Source organism: Coccinella septempunctata, chromosome 2 (assembly GCF_907165205.1).
Source record: "Coccinella septempunctata chromosome 2, icCocSept1.1, whole genome shotgun sequence".
NCBI classification, from domain to species: domain Eukaryota; kingdom Metazoa; phylum Arthropoda; class Insecta; order Coleoptera; family Coccinellidae; genus Coccinella; species Coccinella septempunctata.
The window spans coordinates 54,061,910-54,088,033 of record NC_058190.1 but is presented as its reverse complement, the minus strand read 5'-3'; the positions used below and the strand labels follow the sequence as shown (position 1 = coordinate 54,088,033).

Here is a 26,124-nt window from a genome sequence, read left to right as displayed (position 1 = left end):
TCAACGCTAACGTCGCCGACTGTTATATCAGAAACGGTCTGAATAAACGGCTTTTTCAACGCCAACGTCGACGACTGTTATATCAGAAACGGTCTGAATAAACGGCTTTTTCAACGCAGTAACGTGTTCGCGCACACGTTACTGCGCAACCTGTTATTGTTCAGGACATATAACGGTTAGTTATTGCTTTTTTCGAATAACCGTTGTTAAATAACAGGTTAGGGAATAACGCCCCATCCCTAATCAACAGCTGTTATTTTATAAACAAGCTGATCGGATATTCTTCTTTCATTGTCTTGTATGCGCTGTTGCCAAATCGTAAACTCCTCACAAAGTGATTTAAATTTTGAAACCCCATATTTGAAGGATGATTTTGAATAGTTTCCGCGGTGAATTTGAAGAAATCATGAATGAAACTCATAATTATTCAGTTTAAACTTGCATATGCAGTGATAACCCAAATTGAGGAGAATTCCCCATTTAAATTAATTTCATAACCTATTTGGAGATTTTGAGAGGACCAAGTTTGTGACTTGACTACGTGAAAACTAGTCGACGCAGAGAAACCTCGATTTTTTTCTAGTTAGATGAACCATTCGGAAATACCCCTTGAAAATTTCAAGCGCCTCAGTGAAACCGTTCGCTCTTGACGAAATTTTTAGTGACCCAATTTTTTTCGGAAATTTTCGAAGGTCAACTTTCAAGACGCGTATCTCCTAGAAAAACAATCGTAGAGCTCCATGTGTTACATATTCTGAAAGAGCAACTCTTCTAGTAATAAATATCCAAATTTCATCCATCTACGACCAAAACAATTCTGTCGACTTCTCGGTAAAAATATGTCCAAGTTTCTACCCTCGCTTGGGGTGCGGTAGAATCGAATATTTCACAGTTCACTCAACATATGGAATCGTAATATTATTCAGCCCATAACCATAAAGATGAACAACTTTCCTCGCCATCCTCAACATAGAACCAGCCGCAACATATTAGGCAATAAGGAATAAACCACATAAAGCGTCACCTACACGTATCGACGTCACACCTCACATCCACTTCTGATTTTTCCTTTATCGTCCCAGAAAATGCACATGCGAGGGTCGTGGGCGAAAAATAGTAATTCCATGAAGTCGTTTCGATACCGTCGACCAGACGGAGCAGCTCTAAGAGCACCGGTGTGGGCATTATCCAATCAATTGAGTAACCCGATTCGAATTTTTAATACCCACACGCTCGCTCCCATTCGCAAACGGATCATGAGGGCCGGGGATTTTTCGGAATCTCTTGACCGAACATGGAACATATCACTCCGTGTCGAGTATGGAATATGAATCGGCACGGATTTATTCATTTATGGGTATCCATGACCAGATTTAATGAAGGTAACTCCTCGTGCGAACATGGATGATTCAACGTTGGGCGATTCGATCTTGGCGACAGTGTGAGTACACTGGGTGTCACAACCTAGATGAGTTACAGGACGCAGATGGCTTTCCATCAGCAGTTCGAGGAAAGCGGTATCCTATACTAAGCCACATAGAAAACAGAAGACCCGGTAATAATGAGGTCATCAGAAGGAATTTCCAGGAATATACGAGGTTGCATTGATATCTAGTTAGCCTAGACCAGTTCCATGCATAAAAAATATATAGCGTTACCATAGCAACGAACAATAACTCATTAGAAGTGTCAGTGTGACGTTTGAGGTCAAAAAAGTAAACCAGAGTTACGCAATAAATTGAAATAAAGAAGATGTCCACCGAAATTGTGAAAATCGAAAAATTGGAGTATCGAGACATCATCAAGTACTTGTATTTAAAAGGGTTGAGGTAAGCAGATTTACGAAGATATGCTTAATACCCTTGGTGATCAATGTCCTTCGTGTGCGACCGTGAAAAATTGGACTGCAAGCTTTAAAAGAGGTGAATTTTCCATTGAAGATGATGACCGATCGGAAAGGCCAGTTTCTGCGTCAGTCTCAGAAAATATCGATGCAGTTCATGACATGATTTCATCAGACCGTCGAATTGGGCTAAAACGGATATCTGAAGCACTGAATATTTCATACGAACGCGTTCATCATGCAGTTCACGTCAATTTGGACATGAGAAAAATTGCTGCAAAATTGATCCCCAAAAGTTTGAATGTTGACGAAAAGCGTGCAAGGATATAAGCATCGCGTTCGATCTGTGCTCGATTTGAAAACGATGTAGACTTCCTAAACCGAATTGTTACTATGCATGAGACTTGGGTACATTTCTACGATCCAGAAACAAAGCTACAATCTGGTTCTCCAAGACCTAAGAAGTTTCATGTCCAAAAATCTGCTGGAAGAGTTCTTGCTTCAGTTTTTTGGGATTGCCATGGAGTAATCATGATTGATTTTTTGGATAAGGGTAGAACAATAACCGGAGATTGCCATTCGACATCACTGACCACTCTACGGGAACAAATTAAAGAGAAAAGACGCGGAAAGCTATCCAAATGTGTTTTGTTGTTGCAAGACAATGCCCCTGCACACAAATCTCATGTTACCATGCAAAAAATTCGTGATTTAAGGTTTGAATTACTAGAACACCCCTCTTATTCACCAGATTTGGCTCCATCCGACTATCATCTCTTTCCTCAACTGAAAAAAAGTTTGAAAGGTCGTAAATTTTCTTCCAACGAGGAGGTAATAAAATTTGTGGAGGTCTGGTTTGCAGAGCAAGAAGAAACATTTTTTTTGGAAAGTCTAGAGACGTTGCAGGTTCGCTGTAACAAATGTATCCAATCAAGAGGAAAATCTGTTGAGTAATATAATATTTTCACATTGAAATTTTGTTAGGTTCAATAATAGGCTGAGAATTTTTCAATATATCCTCGTAAGTATACAGAACATTATTCCAATACAGCCTAGTATTGCTGTGTCCCTATTTCCATGTCGCTCAGTATACAGAATCATTCAGGAAACCATAAGAGTAACTCAGAGAAGAGAAAGAAATTCAGCAATCATTTCAAAGAAAAGCTATAAACCACATGTCTTTACTGCAAAGCCACTTATCCGTTTCCTTCACTTCGTATTTATAATTGGTATGATAAATGTCGAAATTGATGGCTAATTATGATGAAAGTGGACTTTAAATACGCTTTGGGGTTTCGCGAAAATTCTTGAATTTCACATCTGAACATTTATGACTCTTTCGATGACCTCGAATTGAAATAAAATTAGCGATAACCCTTGTGTCGTTGAGTAGTCGGTATTGTGAGGTTTATCGATACTATACATAATTAACAATGTCACTCCTGACAGTGTATCAACAATTTCTTCAAATATAGAATTCTTTGCAAACATTGATAATAAAGGGTATTAAATTGATACGTATCACATTATGATAACTTGTAAATTGAATTCACCACTGATACTGCTAGGAGAAGAAGCTATTTCCTTCATAGAAAAACTCCAGTTAGATGGTCGTTTTCCAAAACACTGAATTCCCTGAAAAAATTCAAGATAATGTGACATTTTCAGCTAGAATACGAAGGTTTAGAAAGTAGGAATGGATCCTTGATAGACAGCTGCGTATAGTTAGATTAAAAGACAATATCCTATATAACTCAAAGCTGTGTTATGAGATATAAGGTAGTAATAATGTGAAACGTCTGTGTGGAAAGGTGTTTTCAAGTTTGTTATCTATGTAGATACAAGATTTGGTATGTATCTAGATATACAGACTCGTACAGACTGTAATTCCTCTGGAAATGTTTGTAGGAATCTTTATACAACAGTGTTACCAATAAGAAGAATTACTTCCTATTGAATTCAGTAGAAAATATACTCTTGAAAAGTTTCTTGGTCACACTCTTTGTCTCGTTTTCTACTCTGTTATACAGTGTCTTTCGCAACTGTGTGAAAGTATACGTATGGAAGATACCCCAAAAAGGAGAAAGGACTCATCCAAGTCCTTCAAGATTTACCAGCAATACCAGCATCAAGTATCTTGCCTTTCAGTTGACAGCTTCGGAGACCTTCTTCTGTCAGAAGCATCTCTTCTTCTGCAGCTGCAAAAGGGACCTTGTTGACCTCTCGACACCAAGGAGATGGCTTCTCATTTCCCTTAGTCTGACCCAGAAGAGGAAAAACTATTTTCGTCCCAGTTTTCTTAGTTGGATCTAGGTTTGCATGGTGCATCTCTAGAGCGTGCCATCTCCCGTATCAGCGAACATAATCGATGGCATCGCCACAACCGTTATCACACGATATCGATGATAAAAATTGAAAGTCGCCATCGGCACCGGTGTATTGACTCCTACGCATGCAAAACGCGTCAACATACCCGTTCTCCGCATACCAAAAGTAGTCAAGAAAGCCTCTATCTACTACTACTCCTCGTTGAGTCCGGCGACGCATGTTCAACCCATTCTTATTCTTCTTTGGCGCCGATTGTCAGTTGTCCAACGGTTGTCGCTTGCGCTGCCGTCGCAGTTTTTGTTGTTTACGTGCCATACCCGACTACGTTAGATTATCCGAGGATTACTTGATTTGATTAGAGCGAGTAAGGATCGAATTGTTATTGCCCGATAGAGAGAGGCTCAGTTCGCGCTATGTTCGGTTGTGATGTGTCGTCTATCGTCTCTTTAATGTGCTCTTAGAATTAAACCCGACAGGTATTTTTGCCGAAGGAGACGGTTTTTTTTCGTTTCCAACTTTGGATTTGAAGGATTCGTGGAATCGCTGCTTTAGATCGTGGCGTTGTGTGATTGCTACTGCTTCATCTTTTCTCGATGTTTTAGTAACCTTTTCATTCATTTCCTTGTGCTCATCTGATTCCAGAAATTGGTCCATCGAATCCTTCATATCCAAAAAATCAGAATTCGCCCTGGTGTTTCATGAACTTTACCATCTTTAAATTCTTCCTAAAAAATTCACAGACCTTCACTAGTCCAGATCAAAATTGAAATGAGTAGTTTTTCAAACCTAAACAAGGCTCGTGATTGCACATAAATCATCAAGCAAATTCGCTTGAAACAACTAAAAAAACGTTTTATACAAAACCCTGCTACTTATTGAGTTAGACTCAAGCAGAGACAAGTGTTATTAAAAAGTCACATTGTGGCTAAAACCTTCCAATTTTAACAGTCTGTCATCGACAGTCTTAGGAATATGTTTTTTTATTTCACTCCTCGATTTTCTACCTGATCTTATGGGTCGTTCATCGTTTGGTTTTGGGAGAGCAATTCGTAAAGTTTTAGGAGATGTCCTACTTTTTTCGTGATCAATTCTTAAGTTTTTTCATTAGAAAATATGAAACAACAATGAGCAAAAACTCCTCAACAGTATCTACACCCTGCAGAAGTTCATATTCACCCCACTCAAATGGGAAACACAGATTTTGAATAATTGTAATCCATTATTCTCTGATTCATTAAATATGATCTAAAATTTAATTCCCCTTCAGGTTTCTTCACCATTTCAATATGGTTCGGTTGAAGCACTTCTCTAAAGGTATAATATTTCCTAGAATTGAAGACAACTAGAGTTTTCTTCAAATTTTCAGGTGGATGTTGTAACCGAAAACAACTGCGAAGTGTGGTTGCCTTTTGATAACCTGCACCACACAGTGTAGGAGTATTACATAATTATTGATTTCGACATAGCGTTTTATACTCGGTTTTATACCACCGACAAGAATAAATATGCATATTATGTAGTTCAAAACAGACATTTTGCACTAATAACACAACTCTTTCTTCAACTGGAACACTAATGATCAATCCTGACGATAATTCTGTGATATCCTCTCATGATATCATTCCAATCATACGTGTTCATAGCTTTCAGCATAGGAAACCGCAGTAATGCACCTAAATTTATTGGTTGACGTCACCGTTTCCACTGAATCAATTTAGTGACGGATCACTGCAATGAAGTGAATTCCTTTCGCGGAACAAACGGTTACTTTCATCCAGACATATGGGACCATTTAAGTACCCGTTTAATCTGTGTTCGTCTGTTAAAATTTCAATAGGGTCGACCGTCTATACATGATGCGTTTTTTCATTATCACCTCATTAACTGTCCGAAAGAATGGGGTATCTTTTCGAAAGAACATTTTATCATGATTTTAGCCATCAAATTTCGAAGTTCAGAAGACTTTAGTCATTCCTGCCTACACTGACAACAAGATTCGTGTTCAACCTTGATATCTTCCTTCGAAGTAGACGTAGAGGTAGGTTGATACATCCAATTATTTTCGAGATACACAAGTGTATCCCCCAAATATTCTCTTCCAAACTGTTCGTTTAACCTTGGTCAGTTAGGTCCAATTCTTATTTTGCATAACCAGATTCTACGATGTCCTTGTAGGTCAGAGGTATTATGTTCCGTATCTAGACAGAATTCCTACGGGTTTCATAAAAAAAAAGTTCTCTCTGGTTATTTTACAGGGAATGGTTTGGTAAATGAATGAATGCTTTCTTCCACCATGCATTCGTATTTTGTGATGTTAGGATTGAATATGTGGCAAAGAATTACCCAAGACTACGCCCATTTCTTACATAGGTGGTTGTCAAATTCGCCTTTTCCTAGTCAATCGCCTTATACAAGGTGTTACTATGCAAATATCGACCCAGTTTCAGGCTAAATTTAAAGTCTTGCAAAAGACAAAGCACTCGTAGATAATGACTAACTGTACAATAATTTGAATAATATATCAGATACAGGGTTAGGTTATATGGAATATTCATTAATGATTTCAGAAGCTAGAAATTTTTTTTCGAGTTACAGTACTCGGTTCTGAAGTTCTAAGCTTTCATAAGAGTTCATACGTTATCTGTATAGAAAATCAGTAGGGCCTGGCCAGAACTTCCGACTAGAAATCTGAAATTAAAAATCGATGAGAGTGTAATCATGTTAATGGAAGAACCATTCCAATATACCCTTGCACCAGATCTAATGAGATGATTATGGTGAAATTTCGATCTTCATGAATAGGTACGATATTTAATGGCCCCACATTTCCTCGTTTGAAGAAATAACATTTCTTGGATTATCAGTTCTTCCAAAGTGGGTGAATTCTTGAATCAATTTAATCCTTATCAAGGATGACCTGATTCAGTTCTTCGAAAATAATGTTATTAAGAGGAAATACTGCATTTGATGCAATAACTTGAAAGGCTTCTTTGTGAACATCGATTGCATACTGTGCATTCCAATAAAACTCTACCAGATAGATGAAATAATGAACGATATTTACATAGTTACGTTGGACTTCCTTGGGAACGATTTAAATGCAAATTATTTCGTTTTTTTGGTGGAAATCGAAAGTTGAGATGTTTCGTAATGATATACATTTGATGGAACTACATCGGTCTTTGAAACCTGTTCAGTTTTTTCTTGTCGGATGGGAATTTGACTGACACTCTTCGATCTAAATGTATTTTTGTTTCATTTCAATTTTGATTCGGAATAATGAAAGTTTCGCTCGTTTTTTCGCTTAGTTCGAATCATAAATGATAGAATAGGAACAGCTGATTTTCCTCGCATTTCCTAGCGTCCAATTTCTTTATAAGAAAAGCATAACTTTCCAGAAGGCGTACGAAACGAACAAGGAACGAAAAATACGAAAAACTAACCGAAAAAAATCACTCGAGATACCTGGCGATATCTCGAAAAAAAAATCCGATAAGAAACTGTCTTACTAATCTGCCGCTGAAACGGAATAATCGACTCGAGTGCAACAAACGGACTGTGAACCAGGCGAGATACGAAAAACCGCAAGTGTCATTTATGTGAAGTGCCAAAGTTGGGAAAAAATGTCGACGCAGGCCTACTACAAGGACAGATTGGGGTTCGATCCCAGGGAGGCGATGTACGAGGGTCCTCAGGAGAAATACAGGAGGACAGGCCCTTCCGACAGCAATAAACCCCATGGTTATGAGGAGAACTTGACCAAGTTCAAAGGTACTATATGGGATTGCTTTATAGAGAGTACTTCAGGTATGGTGGAGGGTTTTTAATTTTTAGGCATGGCGTTCCGAGTGGATTGTAACGATGGATTAACGATTGGTTTGTTGTTGCTTAACCGGCTTTCAGCTCACCGATTATTTTGCAAGATATTTTGTCGATACTCGGACGAGGTATACAGGGTTAGTCTTTGATTCGTACAAATATTTTAACAGTAGATTCTAGGGGTCGATAGAAACACTTTTTTCCTTTACCATTTTTCCCGAATCGGCTCGGTTTAAAAGATACAGGCTGTTGAAAAACCATAAAAAAAAAATTATTTTTAGTTTTATATCACAACCGGTTTTATTGAATGAAATGAATTTCTGAATATAGTTTTTCGTTTATTAGACGAATCTTTTTCGAACACCGGATATCACCTACGTTTTCCAGTTTTCTCATTATGCCCAGGTAATTTTGTTCATCCAGAAGTGACACTTAAAATGGCTATATCTTTTAATCAGGGCCGAATCGGAAAACTGTTAAAATAATTGTACGAGTCTCACCCTGTAGAGTTGAAGATATATCTTCAAATTTCAATCGAATATAGTCAAACACCTGAGAAGAATATTTCCCATCTTCGGAGAAGGTTCCGGATCCTATGTGATCAAAATATCTCCTAGAATCTTCAACACATGTTACAAACATGTCCCTCCCTTTCAGTCCATGGAACAGGAAGACTTCTACGCTCAGTTAATACTCAAACGGTCGATAAATAACGTTTTATTGCCTCAAATAAAATAATACGTAAGGAATGAATTCCGTCTATTTCAATGTTTCGAGACACTCGAGGAAAATCCGTTTGTATTCGATTCCGATCGCTCAAAAAAAAAGGTTATCGACCTTGAGGGTTGGGTATCTCAAAGTTTGAAGGTCCTCATATCTCGGCAAGAAATTCATGTTCTTCTTTTCGACAATTTACACAGACCGTCCTTATCTTGCTCGGTCTTGTTAGATAAATATTTACTGAAGAGATATATGAATATTCATGGTTGTATTAACGTCAAATGCTCACATAGAATTATGTGCCCTTCGAGAGTTCTTCAGATGTCAAAATTACGGAAAAAATTTGATCTGTTCGGTATTCCAACGACTACTTTTTTTATAAATGTATTCGGTCATCAAGTCGTGCTTGTTTTGGCAAATTTTTCCGTATCTACTCCATTCTGAACTATGGCGTGAGTATACATTTCATCAAGTTTCTTCCATCACCCACGTACCTCACAACTTTCAACTGTAATTGTTCTGAATGAAATACGAGACGTCCGTTGAATCTGGATCAACTTGCCAGAAGAATCGTCACCTTAGGGCCGGTAAATGCCGATACTGTGGGAAAAATGCAGGCTGAAGAGACGTGAGGTAATTGAACACGCTGAATTAGAATGGCAGAAGGTATCACACAAGAATGATATGATTAGCGAGGCTATTAGAGTGCGTGATATCGTTTTAAATCATTATCGATCGATGAGTGTTCTAGTTTCGACGTCACGATCCGTTTAAAGAGGTTAATTTTTTTTCATCCATCATGTCAGCTCGAAGAAAAGATGGCACTTGGTTAGAGAGGACCAGGCTGTCTGATTTTTAATTCTCTCATTGCCTGTACGTCCTCTAGATATTCTGGGAATGTCCTCGTGGCCTACATCAATAGATGTAGAAGGGTGAGATCTGTAATGACCTCAAGTGCCCTTGTTGGGTATGTTCTCATAGGTCCAGTGATGCACACACAGGCCAACTTTTGTTCCTTGATATTTCATGCGAGATGTCAGAATTGCCATTTATTCTCTAGATATTACAAAATGTTTTTTTCTTCAGATCTTTCGTCTTGAAGACAGTTGGGATTTGAAGCGTTAAGACCTCGATTAAGACCACGTATATCTTCTTTGGATAAACACTTGAAGTTTTAACACCACCTAGACAAACAGTAGGTGGCTGATCTAAGACATTTATACATATACTTCATTCAAATTCATTTTAGCAGTCGGTTGGCCATGAAATAATTTTCTCAAGTTTTTGTAACTAGAACGAAGTTAGGTTGGCACTTGGCACTCATGAAATGTCGGTAATGTCATAACGCCGTTGCCACAACTAATATCAATTTTTATTACGAAAATGCCGAAAGTGATTGGAAAAAAGAGAAAGAGACAGGGTTTCCGGAAGTGCTATTTAGAATTCAGGTTCGCTCATTCAAATAGTTATACCCTGATATTCCAAAATCCACAATACGTCAGACGGTAGCGAACATATTCAATGTAAGAGAATTTATATAATGTTTCATCTGAATCTAAACTAATGATCCACAATCAGAAAGATTGTGAATGAAGAGGATGACAAAGAATTTCCTTCTATTGGGAGACCCAAAAAAGTGGTGGCATTTGAGAATTTTATGTTTGAGTGAATTAATGCGAAAAGTTTACTACAGGATTTTCGATTAATGTCATCGTAGAATAAGTTTCCGAAAATTGATTTTTCTATTTTTCATTTGACTTGTCCTATACATTGTAAATGTCTTAAGGTACCAATAAATACCTAATTATTATTATTATATCGATGATGAACAGCGACAAATACGCGCCAGTTGTTCTGTTGATTGTTTATTCATGTGAAATTTTTGTTCAAAGGTGAAGTTCATCTTAACTTGAAACTTCCTTTAATTCCTTTTACTTACGTTGATGCAAGATGATTTTTGTTGAAGAATTTAACATTCTTGTAATTATCTGTTAATTCCTTCGGGAGATACCCATTCCCAACCTCTGCATCATATGCATTTCATCTTCGGGTTAATATTTTTGAAATCTACAACTGATGTAACGTATTCAAACTTTAGCCAAAGAAGATAACAAACATTAAATCTCTTCAAGCTAGTGCATATTATGATATTATACTGATCTCTTGTATTTTCCATGCAAATAACTGGATTTGGTATGCCTTCAATCAGTTTGTATAAACTTCAATTATGTTTGTCACATATTTTCCGAAGAGATTCGACATTGTGATAAAATACGTAATAACAAAAACTTTCACGTAGAACGGGCAACATAGCGTTGATTTAAAACCCAAAAATGTTTGACAAGCGTCATAACCCCACATTTTCGTACTATACAGAGTGAAATGTGTCAAATTTCCCTGTCCAACCGACTGCTAAAATAAAAGTGAATGAAGTATACATAAGAAAAATTCTAAACGTCAAACGCTAATACCAACTGAAATATTCTATTGCATAGTTTGGTGAGCTTTGAAAGCACATACTTCGTCTACGCCAACTGGAAAATCCTCAAAGACGTATTGATACGCTGATAAAATCTACAAGTCGCTCTTTCGTCCCACAGCAACCACCGACCATAGTTCATTCGTCAATTATCCACTTAACCAGTAGATGTCAATTATTAGAAGATCGAATGAATGGGTCCGGTTATTAAATATGTGTCTCGGCTAAACGGTAGAGTGCACTCTGAGGATGTTCTACATCGTGCATGTATGTGTTCTGTCACCGATCATCGCTTACTAGATGACGGATAATCGTACAACGATGACAGGATAGGAAGTGTTTCTGTCATCATCGAGGAATTTCATGAAAACGAAACCGAGCACCGTGGGCATTTCTTTCGACAATTTTAACCTTTTTTCTCTACACTTTCTTTAGCATTTACTTTTCGTAAACGTCAAAAATCAGAACCTTTTTTGAGGTAAAAGCCACCAAAAATCAGTTAAGATGAAACTTATCGGTATTCGTAACATGTCGCTATCTACAGGTGATTAAGCAAGGTATTGCAAATAAGAAATTGCCTATTTCTTGGATCGGCTAACCCTGGTGGCCTAACGAGTCGCCACTGATGCAGAACCTCCAAATGTCCACCGTACAACTCAATAAATAGCGCAATTCCTTTTTTTTTCGCAGTATTATTGAAAAATACCCATCAGATCATAATTTGAGCATCAGAAGCGATAATCTCTTATATGCTTTTTGCGAGTGCATTTTAATATTATTAACAAACTCCCGAATTATAGGGTGTTTTCGAAGGTGAGGCAGAACCCATCAAAAAAAGTCGTTCAACCAAAAATTGCCTATATAAAATATGCAAGATGGCTGAGATACAACCCCTAGAAGTTCGACAAAATTTCATTGAATTTCAAGTACGTACTGTCAAGGTACTCCTACATCACAAAAACGAAACAAGACATAAACATATGGCCGGACAATGAATGGTTCAGTACCAAGTTCATCGGATTAGATGCATCAGGTCACTTTTGGAGAGAATCATAATTGTTGCATCGTGCAATTTAGGGTGAAAAAGAAATGTAGAAAACCGAGCCAGTTTCTTGAAAGTGCTTATGTTAGTTATGTTGAAGAAGTGCTATGATGTTTCCCCATTTCATCCCATTTTAACGACGATTGTTGGAATGTTCGAACAAGAAGATTCTGATGCCCATTGTGAAAAAATTCGTGAATAATTATTCAGACGAATTTTATTGTTGAGATTTCGAAGTATTATTCTATTTTTTTACACTTGTGTCCTAAGTCAGTTGGTATCGAAATGAGCCATTTCATAAAATCGTGTAAGTTACTGAAAAATAATGAGAACAATTCGGCAATCCTGAGTTTCCATTTTCATTACCACGTAAATATCGAACCAATATCCTAAACGAAATCATATGGTCGAATCAGGAGAAAAGTTTTTTCCCACTGCTTTGCTATAATTCAGCTAACAAACAGTCTAGGGTCGTATAAGGATCTATTTCAGTAATCATTTTCAATTTTTTTTTCTACTTTGTCATTTTGAAAGTTTTGTATAGGTGATTTTTGGTAAAACTCTTCATTTTGGCCAGTTCTACCTTCTTTTGAAAAAAAGCCTCACCTTCAAATACACCCCGTATATACGATTGGTCGGATCGCATTTTATTTTTGTGTCGCGCAATCCACATGACTCAATACCGAAACATTCATGCCATTCCTCACATGAACAGCCTCTTTATCTTGTTCCATTTCGCAACTTGATTAATTTTTCGTTTTTCAGATGAAAGAGACGCTGTGCAGAAGAAAACGTTCACGAAATGGGTCAACAAACATCTAAAAAAGGTAAGTCGTACATCAGTGTCGCCGAATAACTCATTCTACCACGTTTTGAGTCCATATATGCGTAAGCAGCATTTATCAGCGTGTGTGTGTGTTTCTTGTTATTTATTAAAATGCCTTTATGAGAGAGTTGAGCGTACCCAAGTTATTCGGAAAATTAAATAATTGTTTGTGCTAATTACTGGCGATATATCATGCTTATCTAGATCGTGGGATGGAGCAGTGTCGCCAACACAGCCGACGGCATAAATACATCGTTATGTAGAGGTGGAAACGAGCTTATCAATTCGTTTATTTCAGCTCTCTCACAGCTGTTATGATTTTCCAATTTCCACACAACAGCTCTTTTTTTTGGCTCTTAAATGAAAACGTAGAAAATCGCTCGGACTCTTCAATTTCCACTTTTATGTTCCCGTTACTGCAACCCCTAACGGGCGTGAGCACAACCCCTTGATTTTGAATAGGGATGAGGGGTGGTGCGATACCTCATGTTGAAGGTCTTTCCGTGTACTATCTGATCCTGAAATTTCGCTTCAAAATTTCAAAATTCATTGGAGAATTTCATTTTCAGTCCGTCATAACAACATTTGTTTGCATTATGGAATAAGTGCTTTGGCTAAATTGAGACTGAGAATGTCATTTCATGAACTTTCTCTCGACTGTTACTCAACTGTCTCGAAGACCTATCAATATTTGTCAACCCATCCATTTGGCGAGAACAAACAAATATGGCAAATCTGAAAATTTCGTTCTGAAGATTTGATATTCCGTCATTTATCCTTGTTGATAAGATCAGACGCTACTTCAAAGAAGCCGCGTATACCTAGAGCACTAGATTCACGGACACTTCAATGTGGAACTAATATCTTCATGAATATAGAGGAGAGCTGCGTTGATTACACAGCAGAGTCATATTTAAATGTTTGCGGTAAATTATACGTTTCAAATAACACACATACAAACAGTTCAATTACGAATTAAATAAAATCGAAATTAATGCATTAGCATTGACAGTGCCCAATGATGGTTATGGTATGGATGAAGGTAAACTCACCCTCCATTCACCTGAAGATGCTATCGTGACAGCGAAACACGTGTTTCGTGGTTTAAAAACACTTTTTTTGAAAATCGTATAAGCTGTTTCAAGTTCAATATTCAAATTATTATTGTTTTAGCGATTCAACTGATCTCTTAACAATAATAATCTGTAAACTTTTTGCCTTCCCGCAAATAATGATACAGCAACCCTGACAAAATAAACATCGGATCCTAGCAAACAATATTATTAGATCCAAGATCGTTAAACGTTTTACCGATGTCAACGACATAGGCAAATGCCTATAAATAGACAAGCTACGTTCGAACATTTCTTATTGTATTGCGAGCTAAAGCTAACCATTTCCCGCCATATATATTTTTCCTGAAAAGAGAGAGCAAAAGTGCCTTCATTAGGTCCGTCAATTTTGACACAAGAGAGAGATACGGTCCTTCTTCGTTCCTCCCTATCATCCCTCAAGTTTCAAGACGTGGATTCTGAAAAATTCAAGACCAAATGAAATACATTTCTTCAAATGTTGTCAGATTTTCAAAATGAGACTTCACTCTCTTAAAACTAGAAGTTTGGCTATTACATGAACTGTATACATATAAAACCGATACTTGATGAAAATCCATGATTGAACTTAAAACAGATTACATATACGATTCTGATAATTTCATAGCTTCTTCACCTCCTGTAGAAGCAGCCCAGTATATCTCATGTTCGTTAAGCATATCAATCAAGATTGCGCAGGTTAGAGAATGCGCGATTAAGACTAATTCAAGCACGTCAAAATAATTGATACCCATATAAATTATTTTCACATTAGGACTCCATCAATGAACGGCTCATTGATTCGGCTAATATCACAGACAGAGAACGCCTGGAAGAAATTTCGAACAATGCTTGTCGTTTCAATAGAGGTGTGATATTCGATTGAATAACAAGCTATTGATTTTCATTTCGAGGCGTCGACATACGACCAAATAGGGTCTAATTATTTCCTCATTCTCACACCGATTATTATTCAAAATTTCAAATCTAATAGATTCTGAATGTAATGAATTATTCAGCCATGTATTTAGGTGTACAATTTGATCATATGAGAAAACTGCACACACAAACACCTTGAGACAGATCTGAATTATGTATTTCATCACATTCTAGCTTCTTGCCTTAAAAAGGTTTGTGAATTAATCAACGTATCGTTTTTTTTTTCGAGTAACTCGTTCTTTTGACGTAGGAAAAAAATTGTCCTTCTTTTTCACCCATTTGGTCGTATGTGAGTCAGTGGTTGACTCTGAAAAATTCAGCGGAGGTGAAGATATTTTATTGAGCGGTGCGGTTGTTGAAGGTTGTGTCATATCGAATTAATTGGATGTATGTATTTCGATTAATGATTGAGCAATGATCGCTAGATCTAAATATATCCACAAGGCCCACCTGTATTTCTGAAATGAGTTCCAACCTCAAACGTCATAAGCATGAAAAAAATTTAAATCCAAGAACATAAGTATCATTTTGTACCTTAGTTTTCAAGCTTTATAGCTACCTAATTATTGCGATAGTTGTCGAAAATTAACTACTCTTTCGAAGAAACCAACAAATCAGAAACTATCTATGTAGTCTTCCTCATGATGACAAGATTAGACTGGTTGCTCTCCGACAATTTCTTTATTGAATTAGCAACAGAATCAATATCGACATATTAAATTATAGGCTATCCGATCGAAACCAATGAATAAATCCATAATAATCGTTTAAATCAATCATGCATGATAATTAACGTTCGTTTGTCAATCAGGAATAGAAATCTGTTTTCATGGCGGCCGTAAGACGGAGTTCTTTGATTGAAAGCAAGCGCAAATGACGTTCATGGCTGTTTGGTATTGATTGAAATGTAGGGAGCTTATTATACTTACCGTTTCACGACAATAATCCTCATAGGTACCTATGTGGAACATGCTACGAAGAAGCTAGAAACAAAATGAATCATATATTGCTTATTAGAGTCATTCGGGGCAACTGTGCGCACTTTTGCCTTTCAAGCCATACCCTGTTTCAAATGTTGAAGCTAGGAAAATTAAAACATATTCATAAGATAGAGAATTTTCTAATCTATAAGAAAACATCAAAAAGCAAACAAACAAAAACGTTTTCTTTCCGCAAAAAAGAATTTAATAGAGTAAGTCGAAGTGCATTCACATGCCCCGTATTGCGGGTAAGTGTGCGCACCCTCACAGGGTAAGTGAACGCAGTGCTTTGTGAACCACACAATCAAAACAAATTACAAAATAATGTCATCAAAATGTTACAATATTAGAGAAATACTGTTTATTGTCAATACAGAAGCGCCTTTTTACAAGCAGTGCATTATTGTTCGTGCCACAATTCTTGGTGAACACAACACTTGATACATTCCCCTGTTGGTGGCTCTTCATATTTTTCTGAACAAATAGGACAATATTGATCGAGTCTTAACCAAGAAAATCAACAATGTCATAATTTATTCCTCACTGAACTAATGCCCATATAATGAATCTATGCGCGCACACTTTCCCCAGTAAGCCAAAATTTGAATTGACGTTCTTATAGAGTTGAGCAGCTAAGAGAACCTAAAACTTTTTATTATATATTTAGATTAATATGCCCATGATCGAATAAAATAATGTTTAACACCGAGGGACTCGGAACTCGGACCTGGCAGCATGTGCAGAGATGCTAAAAATTAACAAGAAAACTAGTGAATTTGATTGATTGCAAATAAAAAGTTAAAGAAACGTGGCACGGCGCACTCCTATGAAAAACTAATATGGCGATTCTGCGCCCTTGCTTCACCCAAATGAACCCCTCTTTCATACATTGCATAGTCGAGATATACGCACTGCGCACACTTACCCACTGCGCTCAGTTACCCCGAATGACTCTATTGCTTATTATTTACAAATTGTTTATTTATTCTCTTCTAACCCATGTCTTTTTTCATGCTTCCTAGCATTGGAGATATATGAAGGTACGTATTTGACTTAAAAGAAAGTATTTGAGTCGTGTTTTCATTGTAATCAATTCGACAACTACTTGAGATTCCGGAAAAGTCACGTACTCAATTATTTTTCACGAGAGAGACTCGAAAATCCGCTCATCTCTACGCCAGATCGGAATCGACAAAATGTGGACCAAGGTTCAGCCTCTTATTCTGCCGTTGTCGGCGATATGTTGACTGACAATGCTGCCGCTAAAAATAATGTCCGTGTCCAACAATAAACTCTTTCTTGACCCCAACTAAGGCCAATGTCACCGTTCGTTTTTCGGATCGCCGGCGAAGAAAGCGCCATTGTTTGTTGCGTACGCGTTCTTTATTATGCCGAATATGGAGTAAAAGATCCAGATTGGACCGGGTTATGGGTCTTCAGAGATGTTCCGAGGATTGCAATCGAAGGATGCCGGCAAAAACCACATGAATTCTTGAGATGAACTAGATGTTATCGAGTTTGGACAAGTCCTCTTTATTATGATTTTTGTGGAGCGCTACGCCTGAAGTCCATTCTCCACAGACGACACTGTATATTCCTCATCATCATTAGAGGTGCAGCCCTGAGTGGCCACATGGTCTCATGAACGCCAGTCTTTGCCAATCTGCTGCCTCTATCTGGTCAAACGCTGACCATACTAATGATATTCTTCTAGCATCATGTTCCTTGGGTTGTCCTTTGACAGTGTCAGTTGTTTTTGTACAGACGAAATTATTCTGAATCCAAAATTTTTATTTTTCAAACAATATCGACCCGGGTCATTTGTTCGACTAATTCGAGGTCGCAGATCGCGAATATGCAATTGGATTTTTTCTGGGGTCAGTATTTTGGGAAATAAATCAATTGGTTAACTTTGAGGAGCTGTAGCAGACAGAAAAAAGGCTTTGGACATATGCTGATTTTTTTGGTGATAAATTAATCCTTTGCGAATGAAAAAATCTAAACTTCGTTCACCTACCGCGAACAGTTCAGATTTTATGATTTTTTCCGCGCAGGTCCAAAATTTCGGATTTTCCATTGATCATAACTTGAAAACTAAACCTTTCAGCAAAATTATGTTTGCATATTCGTAATCTACGCCCTCGTTTTAGTTAATACTCCAATTTTGGTGAAAATCGGGGAGATCGAAAATTTTTCACATTTTTCCATACGCATGGAAAAATTGCGATTTTTTGAAAAAAATTTTTGGTCTCCGATCGAAACGAAATTTATACTGTCGACTCATTGGAGGGCGAAGAACACGAATATGCAAACAGATATTTTTTAAAAAATTTGTTTTTCAAGTTATGGTCGATGGAAAATTCAAAATTTCGGACCTTCGCGAAAAAATTCATAAAATCTAAACTGTTCGCGGTATATGAATGAAAGTTGGATTTTTTTATCCTCAAAGAATCGCTCCAACACCAAAAAAATCAGCACATCTCCAGTGCCTTTTTTCTGGCTGCTACAGTTCCTCAAAGTTGACCAATTTTTTCGAAATTTTATACTAAAAGTGATTTATTGCCAAAAGTACTGATCCTAGAAAAAATCTAATTGGATATTCGAGATCTATGACCACGAATTGGTCAAACAAACGACCCGGGTCGATATAGATCGAAAAATAAAAAATTTTGGATTTGAAATATTTTCGTCTTTTACCCGCGCTCCACCAACAAAATTTTTCTCAAAAAAATTATTCTTTTAGCTATATCGACCCGCGTCATTTCACTCACTAATTCGATGTCGTAGAGTAGGAATATGCAATTAGATTTGTTTTAGGATCAGTATTTTGGGAAATAAATCAATTTTAGTGGAAAATTTGCGAAAAATTGGTCAAATTTGAGGAGCTGTATCGGCCAGAAAAAAGGCACTGGACATATGCTGATTTTTTTTGGTGATAGATTGATCCTTTGCTAATAGAAAAATGTAACCTTCATTCATCTATAGTGAACAGTTCAGATTTTATGATTTTTTCCGCGAAGGTCTAAAATTTCCGTTTTTCCATCGACCATAACTCGAAAACTAATCCTTTCAGCGAAATTATGTTTGCATATTCGTAATCTACGCCCACGATTTAGTTTATACTTCAATTTTGGTGGAAATCGGGGAGATCGAAAATTTTTCAAATTTTTCCATATATATGTATGGAAAAATTTCGATTTTTTGAAAAAAATTTTTGTCTCCGATCGATGCCAAATTTATACTGTCGACTCATTCGAGGGCGTAGATGACGAATGTATAAACATATATTTTTTTTTTAATTTATTTTTCAAGTTATGGCTGATGGAAAATTCGAGATTTTGGACCTTCGCTGGGAAAATCATAAAATCTAAACTGTTTGCGGTGGATGAATGATGGTGGGATTTTTCTATTGCCACAGGATCAATCTATCACCAAAAAAATCAGCATAATGTCCAGTGACTGTTTTCTGGCTATTACAGCTACTCAAAGTTGACCAATTTTTTCGAAATTTTCCACTAAAAGTGATTTATTCTCCAAAATACTGATCCTAGAAAAAATCTGATTGCATATTCGTGATCTACGACCTCGAATTAGTCAGTGAAATGACCCGGGTCGATATAGCTGAATGAATAATTTTTTGTTCAGACCAATGGACGAAGATGTTTTGGGCTCACCTCAGCTTGTCCTACCTTTCATTCTTTGGCACCGAAGTGATCGACTTGCTTGGTGCAGAAAGCGACTGAACTGGAACTATGAACAGTACAACGCTAACGATGAATTCAGATCCTGTTTGGGCATGAATTATAGCCCCGTAAGGTTGAGGGTTTGAAAAAACGAGATCCTGAAAAGACCTACAGGGTGGGCATTCGAAAACGAAACAGACAAGATTACGCTACCCACTGTGTATCAATGAATGAAAGTACATATAATAGGAACACGGCAGAATCGAAACATATTTATAAATTCCCAACTCAGACAAAACCTGGAATTTCCCTTGATGATGAATCTCTGGAAGATCACGAAAGGGGTGGAATGGGTAAACTTCCTCTTCCTGGCAATAAAAACGAAGTATAGCTCACATGCGTCATGTTCGCAGGCGTCTCTTTGTTCAGACGAAGCTTTAGGTAGTTCAAACATATTTCTAAATAGCCGTAAAAAATGTCTTTGTATGTTTGTTCTATATAAAAGTGGGCATATGGTTTGCCTGCAGTCCAACACTGCGAAAAACGCACCGGATAGAGTGCGATGAACATCGCCAATCTGGCGGGATATGCGGGAAACCAAACAATCGGACAATGATGTACGACTCTGATCAATTTTATGCCATGGGGAAAGTTATAAAGAGATATTTCGAGAAGTTATGGCGATAAAAATCCGTATATACCACTTTTTCGAAGTTTGTGATAGGTGTAGTAGGATCTCAGAATATCTCATGCTTTTCACCTCAATACTGCATGTCTTTTTTAACGCAGATCTTCGAAAAATTGCTAAAAAGTAAAGGAACTGAAGATTGGGGCAGTATTCAATATTCATGAACATTTTTACGTTTGTTCTGTGAGAATTCCGAGAAAATATACACCTGCTTCGAAATCTCATAGGTTTCCTAATGTATAAGAACGTAAAATAGTGAAAACTAAGCACATAAATATTCTCCAGTTAACACTGGGTCGCATATTTGAAAAACTTCAAAAAATTGTCTAAGATATCAACTTTTGACGATGTATCAAACACTCTCAATTAAAAATCTGATGAAAAACGAATAATCAGAATATTTCACGTATATGGAACGAAAATATTGAGAATTCACTGATGGGTGAAATACAAGCCAAAGGCTCGCCCTGTTTTATTTTTAATAAACTCGAATTACACAATCCACGACAGAACTTAATCTCTATTCTGTATCTGAGCTGGTTAACCCATTCTCAATTTATCATAGAAGGCACTGTTCACGTGATGCACCAGAACAAGTTCCTTTTTGGTAGCGTCCGTAAGACAAATATTCATTACAATAAATAACAGTTTTGTGTCAGATACTGAATTGCGTCGCTGTCATAAATGGAGGAATGTTGCCACGTTAAATCTGTCTACCGGAATTTTAATGCTCATTCATCTGATGGAATTTCATTGCAGTATCTTCTGCCATTTTTTTTTCATATGAAAATCATTCATCCGTGCTTAGAGTTCAGAAGAAAGATATACCAATCAAGTCATTATTAGATTTTTGACTAACTCACAGTTCCATGTCTTAATCTCATTTCTATCTGAATTTCTTTCAGAATTACACCTGTCTTCACGTATGTGTAACAGTTAACAATATTCCATGTTGTCCACCGTCTGTAAGTTTGATGGACTGCGTTACAGTGTTTCAAGCATGCTTTGTTGCTGCTATTTTCATTCTCATTTGTTTTTTGTTTGCGTATTTTTGTTTCCGATGCGATGATCCGTAGATTTTTTGTTTTGCACTTATAAATCAATACGCTTTTATCTGTTTTAATTTTTTTTATTGTTTCGCATAGTCAATATTATCTCGCTATTTGTAGAGCACACAATGATTATTTGTTACCCACGATTTTTGTTCTCACCTTAGCTAGAAATTTAATCCATTTCTGATACAATTTTTTTTGCAGGCAAACCGTCAAATTCGGGATCTTTTCGAAGATCTGAGAGATGGACACAATCTCATTTCTCTCTTGGAAGTTCTCACTGGCGAACAACTTGTAAGTTTTTGCATAATCCTGTTACTAACACTAGAGAACACTCTGGTAGAGTCTCTTCACCAATTTTCAGAAATTATGGAAAATAATGGGAAAAAAGTGTTTTGAACTTTGAAACAGATTCATTAAAGAGACTAGAGTCACACACTACTTAATTTCATTGAATTTCTACAATTAAAATCAAATAAATTTGTCATAAAGGAGCAAAATTTTTAATGGCTATCAAAAAGAGTATAAGTTAAGAAGATATTACAACCAAATAGTCATTCCTAAATATTTTATGGGAATGAGGTCTGAAGTGTTTGTTTTAATGATTTACATTAATGTCTGGTGCAAAATGTTGGCTCTCCACAGAAGCTAATAAGATATACGCTACTGAATTAAATTAATAATCTTAGAAGAATGGAAATTTCTTCCTCTAGCTGGAAAAATTCGAACGTATCTCAACCTAAAAATCTTGTTTCAGCCGAGAGAGAGAGGACAAATGCGCTTTCACATGCTTCACAACATAGACACAGCCCTACATTTTCTTCATTGTAAAAAAATCAAATTGGTGAACATACGATCGGAGGACATAGTAGATGGGAACCCCAAACTAACACTGGGACTTATATGGACCATCATCCTACATTTCCAGGTAAGTCTCGTCGATTTTCGCATGCGGTTCTTCCCAATTTCAACAATATTGTCTCAAAATTACGTTTAACCCACACAAAATTCAACACCTTTCGAAAATTCAAAGCTTTGCCGCCTCGTCTGAAAATCATGCATTTTTCTTGGCGAATGCTCGAGAAACCTGTTTGCCTACTCTGATTACCCGAGATATGATTACCCATTCATCAAATATGTCATTAGCATAGCCCCATTACTAAGACTTTGTTATGTTTTTCACTGCAAACAACCTTCAGGGTCAGAAGGTAAGAATTTGAGAGAAGGTGTTCAGAGAGTCGACGCACGAAATGTAAATCTATGCTTCAGTTGAAAATATACAGTATGTTTGTTTTCCGGAATGCTTCAATGCGCTTTGAACGAAGATATTGTGCTTGGCGATGTAGATGGCTATGTAATTGATCACTAGATGGCTGTAGCAGCCAGCTCTCTTCGTCGTTGGTCAGAAGAACGCGTCACACAGAATCGTTTGGTTGCGGAAACAATCCGTAGATGGCATTGAGTGATTGAAATGGTAGGGCAGGACCGGATCCACAGTTATTTTTAATCCATACCTTATTTTTCGCTCCAAGATATCATAACGACCATAACTGAAACAGAAAAGATTGTGAATAAGTTAGACAAAGATGAGAAGAAGTTTTGAGAATTAATTTCCTGAAAATTGGAGGTTATCCGTCGATCACAAAATACTAGAATTTTAATGAATTCTTTACTACATTTCGGTGATTTCGAATTTTTGCCTTTTTATCGCGTTGGTACAAAAAATTCAAGCAACTCAACTCTATCAATTATTTCATCTCACGCTAGTTTATCCGGTTCATCTCGACCGATCTTTTGACCCAAATCACGTGAAGAATCGTGACAATTTCGATTTATCGCAGATCTGCTATTCCTCTGGTGAATGTCGGTCCATTATCTCGATGCAGATTCCTTTTGTTCGAGCCAGGAAGTACGTTCGTTTTTGTTCGGTGAGTTATTCGAACGAAAAAGTCTGGCGATTCGCGAAAATTAAAGAAGGAATGTTGCTTTCTTGGTCTTGTTAGTTCCGCCTTCACTTCGCAAAATTCCCCCAACGAAGATTCATTTACAGTTAACTCCGATTCCGTCTAGAGTCATGGTTACTTTTTGGGTATTTGGCTACCTCAATTCACTAGATTTCCTCGCCAGTTCGTAAAAAAAAACTTATTTTCGTTTTGTTTTTCGGAATATCGATGGCTTAAAATCAGGAATTCAATTTCCACCTGTCAAAATGTTACATTAACCCGTGGTTGAAGTGCAGTTTTGGTTCAACAATGTTGAAAAACTATGTAGACTTCTTAAACCAAATTGTTACTATGGATGAGACTTGTGTACATTTCTACGATCCAGAAACAAAGCAACAATCGATGGAATGGCGACACTCTGGTTCTCCAAGACCTAAGAAATTTCGTGTCCAAAAATTTGCTGGAAAAGTTCTTGCTTCAGTTTTTTGGGATTGCCATGGAGTAATCATGGTTGATTTTTTGGATAAGGGTAGAACAATAATCGGAGATTCCTATTCGACATTTTTGACCACTCTACCGAAAAAAATTAAAGAGAAAAGACTCGGAAAGCTATCCAAAGGATTTTTGTTTTTGCAGGACAACGCCCCTGCACACAAACCTCATGTTGCCATGCAAAAAATTCGTGATTTAGAGTTTTAATTACTAGAACACCCCTCTTATTCACCAGATTTGGCTCTCTCCGACTATCATCTTCCTCCTCAACTGAAAAAAAGTTTAAAAGGTCGTAAATTTTCTTCCAACAAGGAGGTAATAAAAGCTGTGGATGTCTGGTTTGCAGAGCAAGAAAAAACATATTTTTTGAAAGGCCTAGAGACGTTGCAGGTTCGCTCTAATGAATGTATCCAATTAAGAGGAGAATATGTTGAGTAATAAAATATTTTGACATTGATTGATAGTTGGCTAAGAATTTTTCAATATATCCTCGTAGTTCACATTTTGCTCAATGAATTCTTCGTCAAAATTTGAGAATATTGAATAAGTCTTCTAGCAAAAAACATTTTTTTCAAAATACCATTTATTGTTATGTTTTCCCAGCAAAAATACTAAAATTTTGAAGCAATTTAGTATATTATCATAATAATGAAAATACTAGTAGGTTAAGAAATCCTCCTTTAAGACACACCACGCTGAATTCTAATAAGATCGACACTTTACGAAAATCGTGGTATACCTTTCTCTTCGTCCAATTAATCGGATAGCTCACGACCCAGCTCATCGACAGTTTCGACATTCGCACTCCCATCCTCTCCAAATAGGCGATAAAAAACGCGAAGGAAGGATCTTCTTTTCTCCCCATATACAGAACGTCCCATCATCGTACATTTTTCTATGTGAGAAATTTCTTCGCGCGTTACGCCAGAACGCCCCACGGTTAAAACCGAGTCGAGCTAAGTATTCATCTCGCCACATGTCTAAAATTGGACACTTCTACCTACACGTCCCGGAGTCCGTCGTCTACTCGGTGGAGATGACATCATCGTGTATACACGTGAGCTGGTCAGTCTTAATGGTGTCAAGGATGGAATCTTGACGCGGACAATAATAATGTATTGTCTCTCGGACAACCCCCTGTCGTGTAATTCAATATTTTTCAAATGTGAATTCCCCATAATGTCTCGTAAATTGACTATTTTTTCTTTTATTTTTCTGGTTCAGCGAATAAGGCTCACGCATAAGCTTTCATAAATGCTAAAAAACATGGCTCTTTTGAGTATCTACTAATTAATGAGTGCTGCTACGATATAAACTCCATCCCAGACCATAATTGCATCTCCTCGAAAAGGATCTACTTCTTGGACAAAATCACGACCTCAATCTGAAGACCAAGACAGCTGTTTACAGAGCGGTCGTCTCCCAACGCTTCTTTACGGAAGCGAAAGCTGGACGCCCTACAGGCGACATATTAAACAGCTTGAACAAACGCAACAACGTCATCTAAGACAGATAATGCACATCAGATGGTTCCACAAAGTTTCGAATGCATAAGTCTTGCAACGCGCGAGTTGTACAACAATTGAGACTCAAGTAACGAGGGCCCGACTCAGATGGAGCGGCCACATTCGGAGGATGCAAGACACAAGACTCCCAAAATTTCTCTGTATGGCGAATTGGCAGAGGGAGCCCGGGAACCAGGAGGCCAATACGAGCGGTTTAAGGATACACTACATCAATCCCTAAAATTGGTTAATGCCAATCATAACTGGGAACAACTCGCGTTAGACAGATCACAGTGGAGGTCTTTGGTACACAGTTATAATGGAGAATCTAGAAGAATAAAGCGGTGGCCAGATCTGGTTAGTAACTGTCCATGCCCGGAGTTTGGAAGGATCTGTAGGTCACGATTGGGTCTCTTCAGTCACAGGAGGGCACACAGTCGCAATTAGCCCTAAGAAATTAGAAGAAGTCTGTTCTTTTTTCTATGTCTTTGTAGATTTATTCCCGGTACGGGATACAGCAATGGATGAATGAAGGACTTCTTGGACAGGATGGTTTTTTCGTACTATTGGACATGTCCACACTCGTCCTCGTCCATTATCAGAAAAACAGCCATATTTGGACTACGTCGGTAGAGAATATCTATCGTCATTCGTATCGTCAGAGTAACTGCTGCATTGCTCACTCTAATCTCTG

At 37.3% G+C, this 26,124-nt stretch overlaps 1 protein-coding gene across 1 annotated transcript in view; it reads left to right on the top strand.

The window, feature by feature from the left end:
• The window catches only part of LOC123307190, a 102,531-nt gene that overhangs the window by 8,364 nt on the left and 68,043 nt on the right, over positions 1–26,124 (top strand). Inside the window, exons 2-6 of the mRNA XM_044889408.1 lie at positions 7,570–7,978; positions 12,997–13,058; positions 21,344–21,403; positions 21,695–21,784; positions 22,248–22,418. Of these exons, the coding sequence (XP_044745343.1) occupies positions 7,795–7,978; positions 12,997–13,058; positions 21,344–21,403; positions 21,695–21,784; positions 22,248–22,418 (567 nt within the window). The 5' untranslated portion in view covers positions 7,570–7,794. The remainder of the gene's footprint in view (positions 1–7,569; positions 7,979–12,996; positions 13,059–21,343; positions 21,404–21,694; positions 21,785–22,247; positions 22,419–26,124) is intronic.